The sequence below is a fragment of the Hyperolius riggenbachi genome, chromosome 7, assembly GCF_040937935.1.
Source record: "Hyperolius riggenbachi isolate aHypRig1 chromosome 7, aHypRig1.pri, whole genome shotgun sequence".
Classification (NCBI taxonomy): domain Eukaryota; kingdom Metazoa; phylum Chordata; class Amphibia; order Anura; family Hyperoliidae; genus Hyperolius; species Hyperolius riggenbachi.
Window position 1 is genome coordinate 220,573,773 of NC_090652.1, and position 21,632 is coordinate 220,595,404.

The 21,632-nt window shown below is 43.8% G+C and overlaps 1 protein-coding gene across 14 annotated transcripts in view; it reads right to left on the bottom strand.

The window, feature by feature from the left end:
• The window catches only part of PCBP3 (poly(rC) binding protein 3), a 115,862-nt gene that overhangs the window by 49,007 nt on the left and 45,223 nt on the right, over nucleotides 1-21,632 (bottom strand). For all 14 annotated transcript variants that reach the window (XM_068245271.1, XM_068245270.1, XM_068245269.1 and 11 more), the window contains exons 5-6: nucleotides 18,419-18,451; nucleotides 2,303-2,419 (exon numbers count right to left, since the gene is read on the bottom strand). In XM_068245271.1, coding sequence (XP_068101372.1) covers nucleotides 2,303-2,419; nucleotides 18,419-18,451 — 150 coding nt within the window. The remainder of the gene's footprint in view (nucleotides 1-2,302; nucleotides 2,420-18,418; nucleotides 18,452-21,632) is intronic.

Consider the following 21,632-nt stretch of genomic DNA (forward strand, 5'->3'; position numbering starts at 1 on the left):
CGCCACTGCTTATGGCACTAGGGATGTTTGGAAGACAAACCAATTAGTGAATTCTGTGATTGTATTTTTACTCTACCACACATACCCTGTAAAGCTCCATTTAGTTACTCACATATCTTTATGTTTTATTGATTATTTGGCTCCACCTACTATCAGTTGTGACCACACCCATTTTTATCCTTATTACAAGTGCTAAACCACCTAATGATCTCTATCACATTCACTATATATTTTTGAAAATATTTGGAACAGTGCTATGTATGTTTTGCAAATCTAATTACAATTGTTATGTTCAATTTTAACCTCAGCACTTGCACATTTCCTTACTGAGAATAAATTGCTAAGAAAACATCATGTGACTTCTTTTAAAGCACACCGGACCTGAGGTAACGCTACCAAAGTAAGCACAGACTTATATGTTCATGCTGGATCCACATACCTCTGTGAGTTCTCCATTTCTCTTCTCTTACCTCCTGGTTGCTGTAATCACTCCTTGAAAAATTAGACTTCTGTCTAAAGTCACATTTTTAGACAGGAAGAGGCAGGCTCATGCAATGTTTCCTCCTATTACTGTTCCATTAGCTCATTTTCCCTACTCCTTTCACTCCCCTTCAAGAGGAACTCCAGTGAAAATAATGTAATAAAAAAGTGCTTAATTTTAAAAAATATTTATGTATAAATGATTTAGTCAGTGTTTGCCCATTGTAAAAGCTTGCCTCTCCCTGATTAAGATTCTGACATTTATCACATGGTGACATTTTTACTGCTGGCAGGTGATGTCAGTGGAAGGAGATGTTGCTTGCTTTTTTGGCAGTCGGAAATAGCTGTAAACAGCTGTTATTTCCCACAATGCAACAAGGCTCCCACAGTGTGATGTCAGAACCATGGTCCTGACATCACACTGTGGGAGAGGTTTCAACACAATATCAGCCAATATCAGCCCCCTGATGATCTGTTTGTGAAAAGGAAAAGATTTCTTAAGGGAAAGGGGGTATCAGCCACTGATTGGGATGAAGTTCAATTATTGGTTACGGTTTCTCAGAGGTGTCCACATTTTTTAGGCCAAGGGCCATATCACCATTCTTGACCATGCTAGGGGCCGAATTAACGAAATTAAACACATGTTTTACTGATTGCAGTTAGGTACACTATGCACAGTGGCAGCTGCTAATCAGTGGCTGTTACTGCTGCTGGCCCCTGCATGTGGCACCACAGCTACGGCCTGCAGGCCACATGGTATTACAACTGTAAAAAGTTTTGGGGGCCACCAGAAATGGCTCACGGGCTGCATTTGGCCCCCGAGCCAGACTTTGGACATGCTTGCCTTAAAGCGGACCTGAACTCAGAACTTCCTCTCTACTCATATTGTTAACAGCCTGTGCTTTCGAATGAGCTTATCTGCTTTATCTGCCGTGGGAGTCATGTGACACAGAGGAAATATCAATTTGCAACTTGTGATTATACACAAATAAGGGAGAATTAAACAGGCTGAACTCTCTAAATACATACAGGGGACATTTCTCTCTGTTTTCCTTCTGTCGTGTGCAAGAGTTCAGGTCCACTTTAAGTGGAGGGAATAAGAGGTTGATAGGAGAGAATATAGCAGCAAGCCTGAAAATTGTTACTATAGCCAAAGGATTGTGGAGAACGAGGAGAGGAAGGGATAGCTCACAGAAGTATGTGCACACGGCAGGAACATACCTCTTTGCCTTGGGTCAGGTATTTTTTAACCGCTGCTAGATGTTTGTAATTGATATCTACACCCTGTTTGGTACCTGTTATCCTGCCAGGGTGTAGATTTCAATTACCGCACTGCACACTCCTGTCGCTACCGCCAATCGGACCGCTTTCCCGCTACTGCAGCCCACTCACTCTGCTGTCAGTATGACAGCACAGCTCCTTGAGCCGCTCCGGAGCCGATTTCATTGGCTCCTAACCCGGTGATCACTGTCATACTGACAGCTTAAAGAGTGGGCTTCAGCAACGGGAGAGTGGCACAAATGGTGAGAGCAACGGGTCCGTATGGCGTGACGTTGGTGAGCCCCGATTTTTATACCAGAAAGTCTCTGGTTCTTAAGGGGTCAGAGACTGCTGGTACTTAAGTGGTTAAATCAACACAAAATAAACAACAAAGCAAAAAAAGTAACAAAAGAATACTCACATAGATACAGTAGATATGAATGATAAGTAGATAGATGATATAGATAGATAGATAGATAGATAGATAGATAGATAGATAGATAGATAGATAGATGTGTGGGTTGTAGCTATTTACAGACACTCTCAGACTGGAAACTATTACCTCTTCAAATTTATATGCAATCATGGCAAAGGCCTTGAATATAGCATCTGTGGGACCCGTTATCGTAACAATCCTCTCTGGACAATTCCCTTCTGAAATGTTAATTCTAGCTCCACTCTAGATGAAGGAAATGCATGTTAAGCAATCATTAGAATTCACTGTTAGTAATGTTAACAAATACATGACATTATCTAAGTTAAAGTGATTTTTGGACAATGTAACACTGTTATTCTGGTCTGAAATTGCCTATTCTTTCAAATAAATGAAAAAAAAAAATGAGGTTTGTTCTAGGAGAAAACTCAGTTGAGACCACGATCAGGAGACAAGGCCTCATAAGGTGTAATCAGCTTATTCTACAATTATGAGCTGTTTTGTGAGGGATGACAAGCTCAGTGCTTATTTGTTATGTTTAGTACTAAAAACTGTTTTTGAATGTATTTTTTATTTGTGTAATTATTAAAGTGTTGTTTTGATTAGAGCACCTCCAGTGTGGCCACAGAGCTTCACACTTATTTGCAACGGGGGTGGAGATTAAGAACAGTTTTGAATTACGGGCAAGCTGGTTAATTGATAGTTAATTTAATTTGTTATTGATAATTGTACCTTATATCAATATATGGTACAAAGTAAATTAATTATTTTGCACACTGAAAGTTATACTTACAATAATGTAAATTAGGCTTGGATCAATAATATTATATTCTTACATTATTGGTTTTATATTATATGCTATTGTTTACATTACAGCAATGACTCATCAACAATTTTTGGTCAAGTGTAGCAGAATTCATAGGAAAGCACATGGTCAGTTTCATCAGCTAAATGTTTGTAAGGCTGTGATTTGCCATAATAATTTCCTGTTTTAGTATGTGATTCTGACCATCAAAACAGAGTCTGACCTAGTAGTCACATTACTCTCTATGCTCTAGTTCTGTTACACACAAACAACACTATTTCTCACTAATTATTTCTATCTTACTAAAAGTTTGCTGAAGTGTTCATAACATCTGCTTCAATATGAAAAGCAGTGGAGAGGGACAGATTATATTTTATTTGGAAACCAGTCTCAACAACAGGGATCTCTACACTCTACAGTTAGTTTATTGTCTGCAAACAACACTTATACTGTATGAACTGTAGCTTGGATGACATGGCACTATCTAAAAAAGGAGTTTACTATAAATCAATAAGGCATGTATACCATCCTAAGTGCTGCTACACTGTTGCTTCTCTAATCACCTCTTAACTACTTAACGACTGCCCCACGACAATGGGCGTGACCGCGGCGGCAGCCCCAGGACTGCCTAACGCCAATTGGCGTCAAGTCCTGGGGTTGGGATTTGCAGGAGATTGTGCGTAGGCTGCACGCGCATCTCCTGCTTGAGGGGTGGAGCTCCTGCCTCCCCGACTTCTGTTAGACAGCAAAACTGTGTAAAGACGCCGTCTTTGCACAGTGTACAGCACTGCAATCAGTAGCAGCGCTGTACTGGGGACAGCCGTGTGACACGGCTGTCCCCCTGAGGGACTCAGAAGCGATACGCTGTGATAGGCTGAAGCCTATCACAGCCGATCCCTGTGATAGGCAGACGGGGGGAAGGAGGGTAATTTTCATTAAAAAAAAAAAAAAAGTTTATAAAAAAAAGACACAGCAAATGTTTGTTTATAAACAAACAAACCTGGGGGTGATCAGACACCACCAACAGAGAGCTCTGTTGGTGGGGGGAAAAGGGGGGGGGGAATCACTTGTGTACTGTGTTGTGCGGCCCTGCAGCATGACCTTAAAGCTGCAGTGGCCATTTTCACAATAATGTGCCTGGTCTTCACGGAGGTTAATCATTGTGGTCCTCAAGTGGTGGACCCAAACTAAAAATACAAGATTTCAGAAATAAAATCTATTTTCTAAATTATAATAATAAATAGCAGCCTTTTTTTAGCTGCATGATGACAAATATAAAATATTTTACATTTATCGGAGGAACCCCTCCCTTCCTTTTATATTGCTGGGACAGAATCCGGCAGACTGTTGGAGTAGATGGTGTCCGGCAGAGGAGGAATTGCTAATGGCTGCCACCAGTATAACACTAGTTATGAAAAGAGAAGGGTGAATAGCATGCACTGAAATGCTCATAGGCTTGAAGGAGTGTTTATTTATATTTGTATGTGTCAGAGTGGTGCAACAAAATATTTTGAATTCAAAAAAATGTTTGGTTTGGGTCCGTTTTAAACGGTAAGCTTGCATGGGCAGGGCCCTATATCCTTTTGGTATTGTTGTATTTGCTGAGTGACCCACATACGTGTTCTTAGTTTTAGATATGTTATAAAGTGGAGTTTTGATGTGATATGTTTCATAGGATGAAAAAAAAAAACCCAGAACATTCTCTTTAAAGTGAAGCTCAGGTGACATGATGAGATAGACTTGTGTATATAACTAGGCTGTGTTCCTTTTTTTTTCTTTTTCTGCCTCAAAGAGTTAAGCTTTCAGATCTGCTGCTGACAGTTTCTGTCCAGTTATTATTATTATTAATAATTGTATTTATATAGCGCCAACTTGTTACGCAGCGCTGCACAATAGATAAAAGGGTTAACATACAAGGTAGGACACACAGGAAACTCACAACAAAACAAGATCATGCAAATGATTTGATAATACAGTGTCATAGGTCAAAATAGAGACTGTTCTAGTCCACAAGAGGGGTGATTGTCAGTAAGATTGCATAATCAAGCTGGAAACACTAAGGGAGATGGCCCTGCCAGAGGCTTACAATCTAAAGGATGGGGGACACAGTTGGGACCCAGTCGAACTGTATGCGATTACAGCCATAAAAATCTTGTCTGTTATAGAACAGCTTCTGAGTGCAGGGGATAGCTGTAATGATCCGCTCAGCTGGATGCACTGGCGGACAGCTGTTTGACCATTCCTCTAGTCTGTGGGCTGCAGGTCTCTGCAAGAGAGACCTGTCTTTCCATTACAAGTTTCTGGTCTGTTCTGCTGCTGAGGAATTTGCATACACTCGTTATGCAAATCCCCTACCTGCTTCCTTTGATGACTGGCAATGTAAAGAGCTATGTTTCCCAGAGTCCTTGGCTGGTCATAAGGGTTAGTCCTGTGGAACATTCTTGGAGTGTCAGCCTTGCTCATTGTTTGAAGATTAGTTTAGAGTAATTCCTGGAACTGCATAAGGCAGATTTCCTAGTGCAGTTAGGATTGCATATCTGTTTTGTTTGTCTTTTGCGATTGTTCTGTCCCAGCGGTGGTCGACAGGAAGTCATTCTGATCTTTGTTCTTGGAGTATAGCTGGAGCAGCGGTTGCTACCAGCTATCTCCTCTAATCTGTCTCGCCTGGATTGCACTCACCTTGCGCTAGTGCTGTGGATCCTATCTCTCACTTACCTGTTTTCGTGTATCTGTCTTGTCTGCTACGAACGCTTGCTGGAGGCTCAGTGAGGTAACCGTTAAGCAAGCGCTCGCATCCTCTGTTTCATGTTTGTCTGTCGGTGGTTAGTTAGGCGTGCTTGTCTCTGCTGTGCTTAACACGCGGAGGTCGCGCATAAACGCGTGCACTGTTGCGAATGAGTGCGGTGTTCGCGTTTAGCTAGCGTTTGTTATTTTCCTGATCTTCTCATTGTATGATTTGCTGTGCCTTTGCTACTCTCGTGCTGTGCCTTGCTGTAGCCTTGTGTCACCTCTGGCAATCACATCTCTCGCGATTGCGTTCCTACTTCATATCTGCTGTTGTGTATGCACCGTCGCGGGTTGGCGACTAGTTTGGTGCACACACATACAATCTGTCCCTGTGCTCATTCTCTTCCGCAATCGCTTCTCTTGCGATTGCGTTCTCACTTGGTTTCTTCTGTTGTGTGTCCACCGTCGCAGGTTGGCGGCTAGATTGGTGGACATATATACATTCCTCATCTGTGCTTATTCGGTCTTGTGTCGCTGTTAGCAATCGCCATCTCTGGCGATTGCCTTCTCACTTTGTCTTCCTGGTTGTGTGTTCATCGTCGCAGGGTGGCGACTAGTTTGGTGGACACACATACCCTCTGTCGCTTTGATCTCTCTCTTTCAGGGCTATCTTGCCCTGCGTTTCTTCCCTTCGTACAATTCCTGTCTGGCGTGTGTGGCAGGGCAGAGGAGCTGTTCCTCTGCACTCCACAGCTCCACCTGTCGACAGGAATTTCCCTCTACAGGTGCATTGCACCTTTTGCTGGGTTCCCTCAAATTACACGCTTGTGGAGGATTTCCGCAGTGTCAGCGCACGTCTTGTGCACTGATCACGGAGAGAATTCCACAATCGTTACAGTATGACCAGCCAAACCGAAATTCCCAGTGTAGAGGGAATTTCCGATTTGTTTGATTTGGTCAAATATGGGTCCTGTATCTTTAAGAGGTTTAAGATACTGGACTCTGAAACCAGAGATGAGTTTATATCAGAATGTTCAAGATTCTTGGCAAATCCTGAATTTCAGGCCACCAATATTTCCACTTGGAGTGGTCAGATTGCTTACAATCTTTTCCAAGAGGATCTGTTTGTGTGGGCTTATGAGTGTGCCAGACACGAGAATCTGAGACATAACCCTCGCAGATTTCTGAGTCATGTATTTTCTCGTAAGCTTAGAATTCCCCTGCCAGGTTATTTCTATGAGTTTTTTCCTGCAGTGCATGATGCTGATCAGATTAGGTTATGCAACATTTCTGTGTCATTACCATATGTTAATGAGTTGGTGCTTGCAGGCCAATCTGCTGATTTGGCTTGTCAGCCAAAAGATTCATTGCCCCTAGCAACCACAAATAAAGAGGTTATTTCTGTCAAGTCTGAAATGTGCAAAACCATTCAGTATGATAATGATGTTTACCATGATGTTGCTCAGTCTCTGGGTTTTTTGTCCCAATCCAAAGCTTATGTGGATCCTATTATAGCTAGGATCACACACTATATTAAAACAGTTAAAAAATCTGTTCTTGTTCCTGAACTCCACCCATATGGAGATTATCTGGATACTGGCCTGTTTGAACCTCCATTTGCCTCATGGGACATTGGGGCCTTGATGGAGGAATTTGATTTTGATTGGAAAGCCTTTTGTGATTTTTACATCGCAAAAGGCGAAGATGTCTTGAATGATTGTCTCGATTCTATGTACCTTTTGATTGATTCCGATTAATGTGACGAGGGTGATGTGGATCTGGTGATTTATGTATGGCAGACGATTTTGGATGAGTTGCACACACACCAATCAATTGATTCCAATAAAGAGACATCGTTGTCGGATGATTGTTCCTGCCTTTCTGGGGTGAAGCATGTGAGTCTTGACATTGTGCGATCTGAAATGAGTGGGTGTGCCACTGTGGTTGATTCCTGTGCGAATCCTGGAGGATTCTCTCCTGACTGCGTGCAGTTTGAATCTCTGCGATCTGATGCCTGTTTCTCTGATGTTCCTGCAGATTGTGATCAGCATGAATGTGCCAGTTTTCTCAAGGATGTGTGGGACCCCTTGTCATTTAGAGACAGATCTTTAAGATCTTCCATCTGTGATCCTGCTATGGGGAAAATTCCTAAATTATGCAGCATCAAAAGTAAAATTAATATGTCTAATAAAGTTTTTCCTGATGTTGTCGCTATTTCTACTGCAAATGCGTCTTTGTCTCACCCTGTTCACACCTGTAAGGTAGCAGCAAGAGGTTAGCGCTCACAGCAAAGACTCTTTCCAAACTCCTGTCACATATATAACACCAGTTCGCCTCCTCTATAGCAATATATCAAAAACTTTTCATAGAGGTTGGCGCTCACGATGCTTTTGAAGGCTCAATGACTGTATGCACAACACATTCAAGGTTTACAATACTACACATTCAAAATTAAAAGTCCATCAATAAATAAAAAAAATCCATCAATAAATAAAATTCTTCATCAGAACGAATTGCAGATCTTCAGATGTATAGAGGCCACCACCACACCCTTTGTGTGCCACTCACCGCAATACACAGACCAACCAATGGTCTATATGCACATCGGGACCGTTCCCGGGTCGTCCCCCACCTCTCTGGCACCAGTAAGTTGCAAAGTCCTCCCTTTAGGCCGACTGTCCTCTTGGTTACCTCAATAAAAAGCCTCATATAGTGCAATATCGCTTTAAAAGGTTTATTTAGTAAAAAGTACAAGTTACACTCACATGCTCCTCCATAAAAATGCTCGCTCAGAGTAATTTTTTAAACGGGCTCTCCCCCGTGATTGATGGCCAGGGCTGGCAGGCTCCGGATAAGCGTATGCTCCCTCTCACCTCCGCCGCGCGCTCGGTAGATGAAAGGACCTTCCACGTTCGCCGCCTCGCCACTGCTTGTAAGACGCTTCAGTCCTTCCGCATCAGACTCCGCCCGATCGATTTCGTCATAAATGACTCATCAGGGGCACGGAGTCTGATGCGCTTAGCTTCCCTTATGTATCTCCTCCCCTGTATCCCGTCACAATGCGTCCGCCTCCCCTCCGCAGCCCGCTAGTTCCGCCATCAATGGGGCATACGGTTATACACTATACGCTGCATATACATATCATCTAAAAAAACTACTCATATCAATGCCTACCTTCAAGACTTATAAATCTATATATTCATGCCTATAGTAATCTTCCCATAAGGACCACCCCTCACTATCTATCAAATATGACTACTACAGCGGATAAAAAATATATATATATAATAACAACATTATAGCCCCTAAAAAAACGAGACCCCTTAACATATTGCGAGCAAAAACCCACATACAAACATGTCAAAAACCCCTTTTATACAGTCAAAATAGACAAATTCCCACATACAGCATAAGCCAAAATTATCCACTCATGGCCTCCAGGCCACTAATCCAGGCTCTGTATGAGCTTCCCTCTCCCCCTCAGGTTGCCCACAGCAGATGAGGCTATCCACCCCTTAGTTATCCCCACCCTCTATCCCTCTAATCCCTCTGTTTCATACAAAATAATCCCCTATTTCCCCCAAATCATGTCAATTTATTTAAAGGCACCTGATGAAAAGATGAAAACCCACACAGCACCTCCAACCTATATCTGTCAAAAATGCCTGACCTGCACGACTTAAAGGGTATGTATGTCACTATGCGTCCTAGTGAAGCAGGTGGAACCCTTAGGGGCCCCCCTCTAGCTTGGCGTGACCCAAGGTGGAGTCGGGTGCATACACACATATCACACCCTTACTCCCCCAAGAAACACACCAAGTCAATATCTATATTGAGCCCCTCTGGTCTTAGGGTCCCCATCTTTTGGATCCACCTTGTTTCCTCCTGCGATACCTTTTTCACCCTGTTACTTCCCCTCCAGTGGGGCACAATCTTTTGGAGGGCACAGAACAACAGTTCCTTGGGGTTACAATTGTGTTCCTTCCCAAAGTGTGCCGATAAACTGTGATTAGGGTAGCCTTTCATGATATTGCGTACATGTTCACCCATCCTTTCTTTTAGTGTTCTTGTGGTTCTCCCAATGTACTGCCATCCGCATTTACACCAGGCCAGGTAGACCACAAATTTATCATTACATGTGATGAACTCTTGGACTTTAAACGTCCTCCCATTGCTGAAAGAGGTGACTCTATCAGTTCTTATCCCCTTTGCCTCCCTACAGGCTTTACATCCCCTACATGGGAAGAAGCCGGCTGTCTGCCAGCCCTGCATTTTGGGGGGCTTCTTGGGTTCAACACAACTGGGGGCAAAGATTTGTTTGAGATTTTGGGCCCTTCTATATATAAACTTAGGTTTACTTGGAATGACACTTCTCAACGTTATATCTGTTTCCAATATCCCCCAATGTTTCCTAATGATATTTTGCAGTTCTCTATACTGTGTATTAAACCCTGTTATAAAAGCTAGATCATACTCACCTTTCTTATCATCCACTTCTTTGTTACCCAGCAGAACTGATCTATCAAGGACACCCGTCCTCCTGATCTCATTGTCCAATTCTCTGTTGTCATAACCCTTCTCCACAAATCTACTCTTAAGGGTTTCTGCTTGCTCGTAATAATCCTGGATATCTGAACAGTTCCTTCTCATCCTCAGGAACTGTCCCCTCGGTATTCCCCTGATCCAAGCTGGGTGATGACAACTGTCACTAGCAATATAACCATTTCTATCCGTATCCTTGAAGTAGCTTTTTGTACCCATCATGTTTCCCACCCTTATAATTTCCAGGTCCAGGAAATGCATCTTGTCAGGGCTACTTTCCATAGTGAGGGAAATACTCAGGTCATTCTCATTCAAATGTGTCAGGAACCTCTCCAGTTCTATTTTCCCTCCTCTCCAAACTCAGAGGAATATAAGAACAGATCAAAAAAGTTGGGTGAACTATTGGAAAAAAATGAGAAGGAAATTAGGGCAGAGAAACAGAAAAAGTTTCAAAGAGATGCTGATGCCACTAGAAAGAAGGAAACATATAGGTGGCAAATTAAAAAGAAGGAAGAACAAAAGCTGGCAGAAGCCCAGGCTCAGGTAGAGAGGGGACAACAACAGCAACAAAAAATAACTAGTGAGATACAGCGGGTTGAACAAAAAAGTGGATCTAAAACTATATATGTCCAACATGGGGAACAGGGGGCAACGTATGGAACTGCGGGGGACGGTAATAGGGGAGGATGGGGTGGGGGTAATCGGGGTTGGGGGGGGATTAGGAATCAGAACTGGAGCCCATATGGACCATCTGAAAGAGGGTATGGGAGGGGATATAGGTCGGAAACCCACACCCACTATAATGTACCTACACATAATCGATATGACCCAATAAGACAACACCGACAAATGGAACCTTTTTTAGACAGTGCCCCCAGGTACGGGGAGAGGGAATGGAGACAAGAAGCAGCAGCTCACACGGGGTATCAAGCACAATATGGAAAAAGAGAGCAAGACGAGGCACAAGGGGGGGGAAGAGGGGTAAAACGGATGAGGAACCTATAGGGGAGGGATTATTCAATATTAGTGGCACAACACTAACCACAAAGGAGATCACTATTTTAGATAAAGGCCTGAAGCATGCACCAAAGCAGGGTATGGATAAATTCTCCACTTATATAGATATTAACAAATTTGCCCGTAAACTCCACTTGAAAAAATATTTTGCAGGACGCCCGAGTAGGAATGGGGAAACCATAAGGGAAACCAAGTATGTTCATACGAATTTGCGCTCAAAATCAACCTTTAATCCCCAGGACAGTAATTATAATGCCATTGAAGTATTTAAAAACATGGTCATTAAGGAAATGAACCTAATCCCAGAGCAGAGAAATGGACATGTAAAGGAGATAGCGAAGGAAATGTTGGAGGGGAAGGGCTTGGTTGTAAGACCAGCTGATAAGGGAGGGGGGGTAGTGGTGCTTAGTAAAATCCAGTATAAGGCTGAATTGGATCGCTTAGTCGGAGACAGAGAAGCTTATACACCATTGAAAGGGGACCCTACAGGCAAGTATATGGCAGAACTGAGGGAAATACTCAGGGAAGGAATGGATAGGGGACTCATAACAGATGAGGAATTCAAATATATAGTGCCTGATGTGCCTAGAATACCGATAATCTACCAGGTGCCTAAGATGCATAAGGACAAAGTCCATCCACCAGGTCGCCCCATAGTTAGTGGCATAGGATCGGTTACCCATAGATTGGGACAATATATAGATGAATACTTAAAGCCACTGGTGGCAAAACTGCCGTTTGCGCTCAGGGACACCAAGCACATGTTACAAGTCATACAGGGGGAAAGAATTGAAGAAGGGGAGTTGATGGTCACAATGGATGTGGCCTCCCTCTATACAAACATAAAGCATGACTTGGGGATTGAGGCAGTGGATTATTATTTTAGGAAAGAGGGGAAGATCAAGGATGAACAAAGGGAATATATCCTGAGGCTCCTGCGTTTTGCTCTAGAGAGGAACTACTTTTGGCATGATGGGAACTTCTACAGCCAGACGAAAGGATGCGCCATGGGGGCGAGCTATGCCCCAAGTATGGCAAATCTTTTTATGGGTAAATGGGAACAATCAGTGATGGAAGCAGAGAGTCCACCTAGGCTGTGGCGACGTTTCATCGATGATTTGTTCTTTGTTTGGAGAGGAGGGAAAATAGAACTGGAGAGGTTCCTGACACATTTGAATGAGAATGACCTGAGTATTTCCCTCACTATGGAAAGTAGCCCTGACAAGATGCATTTCCTGGACCTGGAAATTATAAGGGTGGGAAACATGATGGGTACAAAAAGCTACTTCAAGGATACGGATAGAAATGGTTATATTGCTAGTGACAGTTGTCATCACCCAGCTTGGATCAGGGGAATACCGAGGGGACAGTTCCTGAGGATGAGAAGGAACTGTTCAGATATCCAGGATTATTACGAGCAAGCAGAAACCCTTAAGAGTAGATTTGTGGAGAAGGGTTATGACAACAGAGAATTGGACAATGAGATCAGGAGGACGGGTGTCCTTGATAGATCAGTTCTGCTGGGTAACAAAGAAGTGGATGATAAGAAAGGTGAGTATGATCTAGCTTTTATAACAGGGTTTAATACACAGTATAGAGAACTGCAAAATATCATTAGGAAACATTGGGGGATATTGGAAACAGATATAACGTTGAGAAGTGTCATTCCAAGTAAACCTAAGTTTATATATAGAAGGGCCCAAAATCTCAAACAAATCTTTGCCCCCAGTTGTGTTGAACCCAAGAAGCCCCCCAAAATGCAGGGCTGGCAGACAGCCGGCTTCTTCCCATGTAGGGGATGTAAAGCCTGTAGGGAGGCAAAGGGGATAAGAACTGATAGAGTCACCTCTTTCAGCAATGGGAGGACGTTTAAAGTCCAAGAGTTCATCACATGTAATGATAAATTTGTGGTCTACCTGGCCTGGTGTAAATGCGGATGGCAGTACATTGGGAGAACCACAAGAACACTAAAAGAAAGGATGGGTGAACATGTACGCAATATCATGAAAGGCTACCCTAATCACAGTTTATCGGCACACTTTGGGAAGGAACACAATTGTAACCCCAAGGAACTGTCGTTCTGTGCCCTCCAAAAGATTGTGCCCCACTGGAGGGGAAGTAACAGGGTGAAAAAGGTATCGCAGGAGGAAACAAGGTGGATCCAAAAGACGGGGACCCTAAGACCAGAGGGGCTCAATATAGATATTGACTTGGTGTGTTTCTTGGGGGAGTAAGGGTGTGATATGTGTGTATGCACCCGACTCCACCTTGGGTCACGCCAAGCTAGAGGGGGGCCCCTAAGGGTTCCACCTGCTTCACTAGGACGCATAGTGACATACATACCCTTTAAGTCGTGCAGGTCAGGCATTTTTGACAGATATAGGTTGGAGGTGCTGTGTGGGTTTTCATCTTTTCATCAGGTGCCTTTAAATAAATTGACATGATTTGGGGGAAATAGGGGATTATTTTGTATGAAACAGAGGGATTAGAGGGATAGAGGGTGGGGATAACTAAGGGGTGGATAGCCTCATCTGCTGTGGGCAACCTGATGGGGAGAGGGAAGCTCATACAGAGCCTGGATTAGTGGCCTGGAGGCCATGAGTGGATAATTTTGGCTTATGCTGTATGTGGGAATTTGTCTATTTTGACTGTATAAAAGGGGTTTTTGACATGTTTGTATGTGGGTTTTTGCTCGCAATATGTTAAGGGGTCTCGTTTTTTTAGGGGCTATAATGTTGTTATTATATATATATTTTTTATCCGCTGTAGTAGTCATATTTGATAGATAGTGAGGGGTGGTCCTTATGGGAAGATTACTATAGGCATGAATATATAGATTTATAAGTCTTGAAGGTAGGCATTGATATGAGTAGTTTTTTTAGATGATATGTATATGCAGCGTATAGTGTATAACCGTATGCCCCATTGATGGCGGAACTAGCGGGCTGCGGAGGGGAGGCGGACGCATTGTGACGTGATACAGGGGAGGAGATACATAAGGGAAGCTAAGCGCATCAGACTCCGTGCCCCTGATGAGTCTGATGCGGAAGGACTGAAGCGTCTTACAAGCAGTGGCGAGGCGGCGAACGCGGAAGGTCCTTTCATCTACCGAGCGCGCGGCGGAGGTGAGAGGGAGCATACGCTTATCCGGAGCCTGCCAGCCCTGGCCATCAATCACGGGGGAGAGCCCGTTTAAAAAATTACTCTGAGCGAGCATTTTTATGGAGGAGCATGTGAGTGTAACTTGTACTTTTTACTAAATAAACCTTTTAAAGCGATATTGCACTATATGAGGCTTTTTATTGAGGTAACCAAGAGGACAGTCGGCCTAAAGGGAGGACTTTGCAACTTACTGGTGCCAGAGAGGTGGGGGACGACCCGGGAACGGTCCCGATGTGCATATAGACCATTGGTTGGTCTGTGTATTGCGGTGAGTGGCACACAAAGGGTGTGGTGGTGGCCTTTATACATCTGAAGATCTGCAATTCGTTCTGATGAAGAATTTTATTTATTGATGGACTTTTTTTATTTATTGATGGACTTTTAATTTTGAATGTGTAGTATTGTAAACCTTGAATGTGTTGTGCATACAGTCATTGAGCCTTCAAAAGCATCGTGAGCGCCAACCTCTATGAAAAGTTTTTCACACCTGTAAGGGCCCGTTGCCTGGTGACAGTTGCTCCAGTGTTTCTGTTCTGAATGCCTTACAGTCTGCCCCGCAGATCGCGGAGGTTTGCGCTATGGAAGCGTCAGTTTCACAACCTAAAGCGATTTTTGATTCGCAAGTTTTGCGTTCTGGCTCCTCGGATTTGACATTGTTAGCCGAATCTAAGAGTGAGACAGCGCTTCGGTTTTGCGAATCTGATGCTGAAGCCTCCTTGCTTTGCCCAGAGAAGCTTTCTCTGAATCTGCCCTGTACCATGAATGAAAACATGATCTCCACTCGCACTGACATTTGTGAGTCCCTTTCTTGTTCTGAGGAAAATGCTGATTCTGCACCCTGTACTCCGGATGAGTTAATATGGCCTTATTTAGAGTCTCCTGCAGTGTCCCTAGAGGCTCGTCTAGGTATTGCTACTATACTCACCTGTTTTTCTGCAGTTCTGGAGTTGCAAGCTAGTTTGACTGCTACGCAGAATTCTGGGTGCAGTGAGATTAAAGTTAGGGAGTCAGTGTGTGTTCCAGTAAATATTCCTGTACATTCCGCTCATGATGATGAAATTCAGTCTCAGTTTATGGTGGAACTTTCCCTGGGACATCTACCCTGTCCACAAAATAAAGTTCCAGTTTTGCCCTATAACATGGATAGTTCAGAATCCTTCTTAGAAAACTTGGAAAATGATGTTCCTGAGGTCTTGTCTGATGTCCTGGAGACCTCCGAGTTCCTCCCAAAGGGTGCAGAACTTGTAGGAGATGTCTCCTGCCCCCCAAGTCCTTCTGAAGTGTTGCCCACTTCAGTAGGCATTGCTGTTGTGCTGACTATCTTTGCAGCTCTGGTGGAGCTTCACTCATATGTAGTCAATGATGATATTATTGTCACAGAGATTTCTAGGTTTGAGTCGAAGCCTTCTTTTGAAAGTCCAGTGCTTGTGACCACTGCTCGTGATGATTCTCTGCCCGGTTCTGGTTTTGGTCTTGTCGTGACAGACTCTGAGGTTGGCAGTTCCTTGACGTGTCCTGAGGTTCCCCTTGGGCTAGTGTACCCCGATGTGTTCTGTGACCCAGAAAGCCCAAGTGTGTCTCGGTTGCCAGCCTTCTCAGATGCTTCCTCGGTGGAAACCTGTTCTGATGTTGCCTGCCTGCCTGCATGCCCAGAGGTGGTCCCTGAAGGCCCTGTTCTTGATGCTTGTCCTGGTAATTCTGAATCCGGAATTGTCATTGGTTCCATAGGGGTTCTTGATAGTTCTCCATGTGAGCCTGGTGATTGTTCTACCTTCCTGGGATCTCTGCGGAGCTTCAAAGTGTTCTAGGAGATCCTGGGAGAAATATTTCCTGGTACCTTGGATGAGATCAGCAGTGGGTGCTTTGTGGAAAGGGACACTTCGAATGGGTATTGTGGCAGGTTTGGTATTTTTGGAAGGTCCTTGGAGGGTGGTGGGCATGGCTCGGTGGGTGTCGATGGCTTCTTCTCTGGCATTCACAGTACTGATGGGTGTTACGCTGAGACTTGTGGTGCTGATGGGCATGTTTCGGTGGCTTCTCCTTCCGATGAGGTCGGTTTTGGGTGGTCTGACTCTGGAATTGGGCCTTGTCGGGCTGCCCCGACCTTCATGAGTCTTCAGTTAGAGTCTTTTGCAAATATCAGTTTAGAGGCTCGTCTGGAATCCGACCCTAGAGGAGGGGGTACTGTAATGATCCGCTCAGCTGGATGCACTGGCAGACAGCTGTTTGACCATTCCTCTAGTCTGTGGGCTGCAGGTCTCTGCAAGAGAGACCTGTCTTTCCATTACAAGTTTCTGGTCTGTTCTGCTGCTGAGGAATTTGCATACACTCATTATGCAAATCCCCTACCTGCTTCCTTTGATGACTGGCAATATAAAGAGCTATGTTTCCCAGAGTCCTTGGCTGGTCATAAGGGTTAGTCCTGTGGAACACTCTTGGAGTGTCGGCCTTGCTCATTGTTTGAAGATTAGTTTAGAGTAAATCCTGGAACTGTACTAGGCAGATTCCCTAGTGCAGTTAGGATTGCATATCTGTTTTGTTTGTCTTTTGCGATTGTTCTGTCCCAGCGGTGGTCGACAGGAAGTCATTCTGATCTTTGTTCTTGGAGTATAGCTGGAGCAGCGGTTGCTACCAGCTATCTCCTCTAATCTGTCTCGCCTGGATCGCACTCGCCTTGCGCTAGTGCTGTGGATCCTATCTCTCACTTATTCCTGTTTTCGTGTATCTGTCTTGTCTGCTACGAACGCTTGCTGGAGGCTCGGTGAGGTAACCGTTAAGCAAGCGCTCGTATGCTATGTTTCATGTTTGTCTGTCGGTGGTTAGTTAGGCGTGCTTGTCTCTGTTGCGCCTAACATGTGGAGACCGTGAATAAATGCGTGCACTGTTGCGAATGAGTGCGGTGTTCGCGTTTAGCTAGAGTTTGTTATTTTCCTGATCTTCTCATTGTATGATTTGCTGTGCCTTTGCTACTCTCGTGCTCTGCCTTGCTGTAGCCTTGTGTCACCTCTGGCAATCGCATCTCTCGCGATTGCGTTCCTACTTCATATCTGCTGTTGTGTATGCACCGTCGCGGGTTGGCGACTAGTTTGGTACACACACATACAATCTGTCCCTGTGCTCATTCTCTTCCACAATCGCTTCTCTTGCGATTGCGTTCTCACTTGGTTTCTTCTGTTGTGTGTCCACTGTCGCAGGTTGGCGGCTAGATTGGTGGACATACATACATTCCTCATCTGTGCTTATTCGGTCTTGTGTCGCTGTTAGCAATCGCCATCTCTGGCGATTGCCTTCTCACTTTGTCTTCCTTGTTGTGTGTTCATCGTCGCAGGGTGGCGACTAGTTTGGTGGACACACATTCCCTCTGTCGCTTTGATCTCTCTCTTTCAGGGCTATCTTGCCCTGCGTTTCTTCCCTTCGTACAATTCCTGTCTGGCGTGTGTGGCAGGGCAGAGGAGCTGTTCCTCTGCACTCCACAGCTCCACCTGTCGACAGGAATTTCCCTCTACAGGTGCATTGCACCATTTGCTGGGTTACGGGTCTTGTGCGCTGATCACGGAGAGAATTCCACAATCGTTACAATAGCTAAAAAAGATTGATTGTTCATATACTTTAGCTCTGTTGCACCTCGAAGACTCCGTCATTGAGCAGGGACAATACAACATTAAATCTACTTTTTACGTTTTAAAACATAAATTAAAGTGGGATATGTATAGGTAAAAATATAGGTACAATTGTTTATCTCACAAGTCTTTTTTGACCTTGGGTTCACTTTAACCACTTTCTGCAATGTGGACGTTTATAAAGGTCATATTTGTGCACCTTTCGTGCAAATAGTATGTTGCTATAAGGCCAGTTATCCTGCCGAAGTGCTCGTGCATTCACGCATGCATTTGTCCCCTTCAGCCCCATTCATAAAGTGGTTACATTTACAATCCAACATCATTTATGACCAGTGCTACAGTATATTCCTGATGCAAAGCATCTTCACCTACCTCTTCTCGCATTTTCTTCACAGTTTCTCCTTTCTAATGGGAAAATAAAATAGAAACACATGCCAGCATTAAATATTATGAATATCTTGAAACCTATTTTGTATGTTAAACAATTTCAAACCACAAGGTGGCGATAACATGCACAAGATAGCAACTCTTCAGCAGAGACGCAAAGAATTCTGAACTGCATGAAAATGTAAAGGCTGGTACGCACAATGTAATTTCCCATCAGATCAACAGATCAAATCAATCATTTCCAGCATGTCCGATCTGCAACTATTCGAGAACTGCACAAAATCGATCTCGTCCGCAATCTAGAGCAGATAGGACACGCTGGAAATTATCGACCCGTTGATTTGACAGAAAATGGCATTGTGTGCACCATGAATAATGCACACTGTATATAACTCATAACTGGACCAGTCAAACGCAGTTGCTGTGGATCTGGATTGGTTTAATTTGAAGTTTAACACAAAGTGGGGGTAGGAAATGCTTTTAACCGAACAGAATTTTAAACACCTACTCTAAAAATGAATTCGATTTTGTTAGACATATAAGCATAATTAGCATTTCCTCTATGAAGTATGCATAAATTAGTATTAGTGAAGCTCCAGGCTCTTGGCTGTTCACATATTTTCCTCTAGCATTTGCAAAAATATATAACACAAAAATGCAAAGAGGCAGATGGGAAGCTCCTATATCTTCTGAGGTAAATGAGCAACCCTGAAACCTACCCACTGAGTACCTACTTTAGAAATGGGTAGATGATTAGCTCTCCAGCACCCATCAAGTCTGGAATAGCAGTATATGATGACCTGACATTTGTTATATTTATGCTTTATGTATTTTAAGCACCCTTAAATTGAGGAAAAACTTAATGATTGAAGCCCATGGTGGGCTAGATTACCTCTCACTTATTGTCCTGGTGCTTCTTGTTGTCCTCGGTGTCCCCCCCCCCCCACACACACACACGCACACACACACTCCCTGTGCCCGGTCCTCCAAATGGTTAAGAGCAAATCTGAACTGTGCAGGTGTGAGTTTCGAACTGCTCCTGTGCAGTGAAGGAAAGTTCCACGTGGACGAGTGCTTGCTTTTGCTGTGCTCTCGCGAATTGGAACTTGCGAGGTTCTGTGTCACGCACCTCCGCTATGGGGACCTGGCTGACTTTAGCATTCAACTAGAAAAACTGATCAAATATGAAGAGGACAATCATAGAAAGTCTGCTAAAAAAGAGTGAACAGTCTTGTTCCTTTTTACCTAAGGAATATTGCAAACATTAAGCACCTTATTCCGTCAGATGATCTGCCAACACTAGTTCATTCCTTCATCACATCACAGCTGGACAACTGCAATGCCCTCTAATCAGACCTTCCAAATAAAGACCTAAACTGCCTGCAGCTAGTACAGAATGCTGCTTGCAAGACTGTTAACAAGCCAACATCACCATTGCCACATAACACCAATCCTTTGCTTATTACACTGGCTACTCATAAAATGTAGAATTCTTTCCGTGCTAACATCCAAATCACTACATGACCTAGGCCCGAGATACCTGAAGGAATTGTTGCAACTGTGTCATATCTCCCACAACCTCAGATCAAAAGGATCCAATGCAGTGGCGTAGCTAAGGAGCTGTGGGCCCCAATGCAAGTTTTACAATGGGGCCCCCCCAAGCCCTCTATACATAGCAATTGACACGGCGCACCAAAACCTGCCAATGGCAACTACAGTGTCAGAGGTGCTAGAAGGGGATGTGGAACAGTTTGTTAACGATTAACACTATTCAAAGCATCTATAGAAGTGATTATTATGAGCATAGGACCAATAGAAAGCTAATACTGTAGTTGAGGGAGGGCCCTTCAGGGCCCTTCTGGCCCAAGGGCCCCGATGCGGCCACAACCTCTGCAACTCCTATTGCTATGCCCCTGATCCAATGACTTGACCGTCCCCAGAGTCCAACTAAAAGCCTTCCTTTGGAGCCAGAGCTTTCTATCATGCTGCCCCTACCTCATGAAATGCCAAACCTAATGAAGACAGCTCCAACCCAGGCACCAAAACCTGCTAAGGACAACCACAGTCTCAGAGGTGCAGGAAGGGGATGGGGAACAGTTTGTTAATTATCACTACTATTCAAAGCATCTACCGAAGTGATTATTATCAGCACAGGACCAATAAAGAGCTAATACTGTGGTTGAGTGAGGGCTCCTTGGGGCCCCTTTGGTCCAAGGGTCCCGGTGTGGTTTCAATCTCTGCACCCCCTATTGCTACGCCACTGCTGAAAGCTACACACACCTCCAGAACCACAGAAATGTCATGATGTGTCTGTTTGTTAATTGTACAGAGCCACAATCATCCAACATGCATACAGACTGTTTTGAATTGGTTGATCCTCATCAGTGTATGACATGGGTTAATGTGGCTCTATGGGGTTGGACTTTCAGGGACATAAAAGGATGATTTGCATATTCAGCAGTGATGCATTGTGGGACACTTCAGAGCTCACTACAACCTGAATAATCACAAATACCGTCTGTTATTAGAAGGTAAACTTCTGTTTTGCATAGCATTTAGTAAGCATTTTAGGACGTTTTTGGTCCTTTTTAGCCCCTTACACACTCCTCGAAGTTCTGGTTCATCATGAGCTTGCTGGGCAATCTCTTACAAACTTAGAGACAGTAGTTAGTAAACAAATGCAGAAAGACAATTTTATAGATGGTACTACTGCCTGTAAAAATAGTTCACATTCACAGTAATAATAATAATAAAAAAAAGATTATGTATTAACGATGTACCTAGCAAAGAACAAGCCACATTTTCATTATACAGTAACAGACATGTAAGAGCAAATTTTTCTCTGCAAGCAGTGTTCACAGATAATCCAGAACTGGATAGACTGCACCTAGGAGAAAACTCTTACCATTAGAAAAATGTAGACGTATATGAACGCACATTTCTTGGAATTGTTTCCAGTAATCAGGAGGGTATACATATAAAAGGGGCGCCAGTAAATTTGGGCGCAGGGTGAAGCTGAAAAATGGTTCACACTGCTATTGCAAATTTCCCGGTGGTGTAGATTACTATTACACCTCCTGGTTGCCATGGACTCAGGGGTACAAGAGATGCAAATCGGCTGCCTGCTACTGGGTTTTTCTTCATAATTTGGGCTCTGTATTTTGCTGGTGCCCAAATTACCCTCTGAGCGCCATGTTTT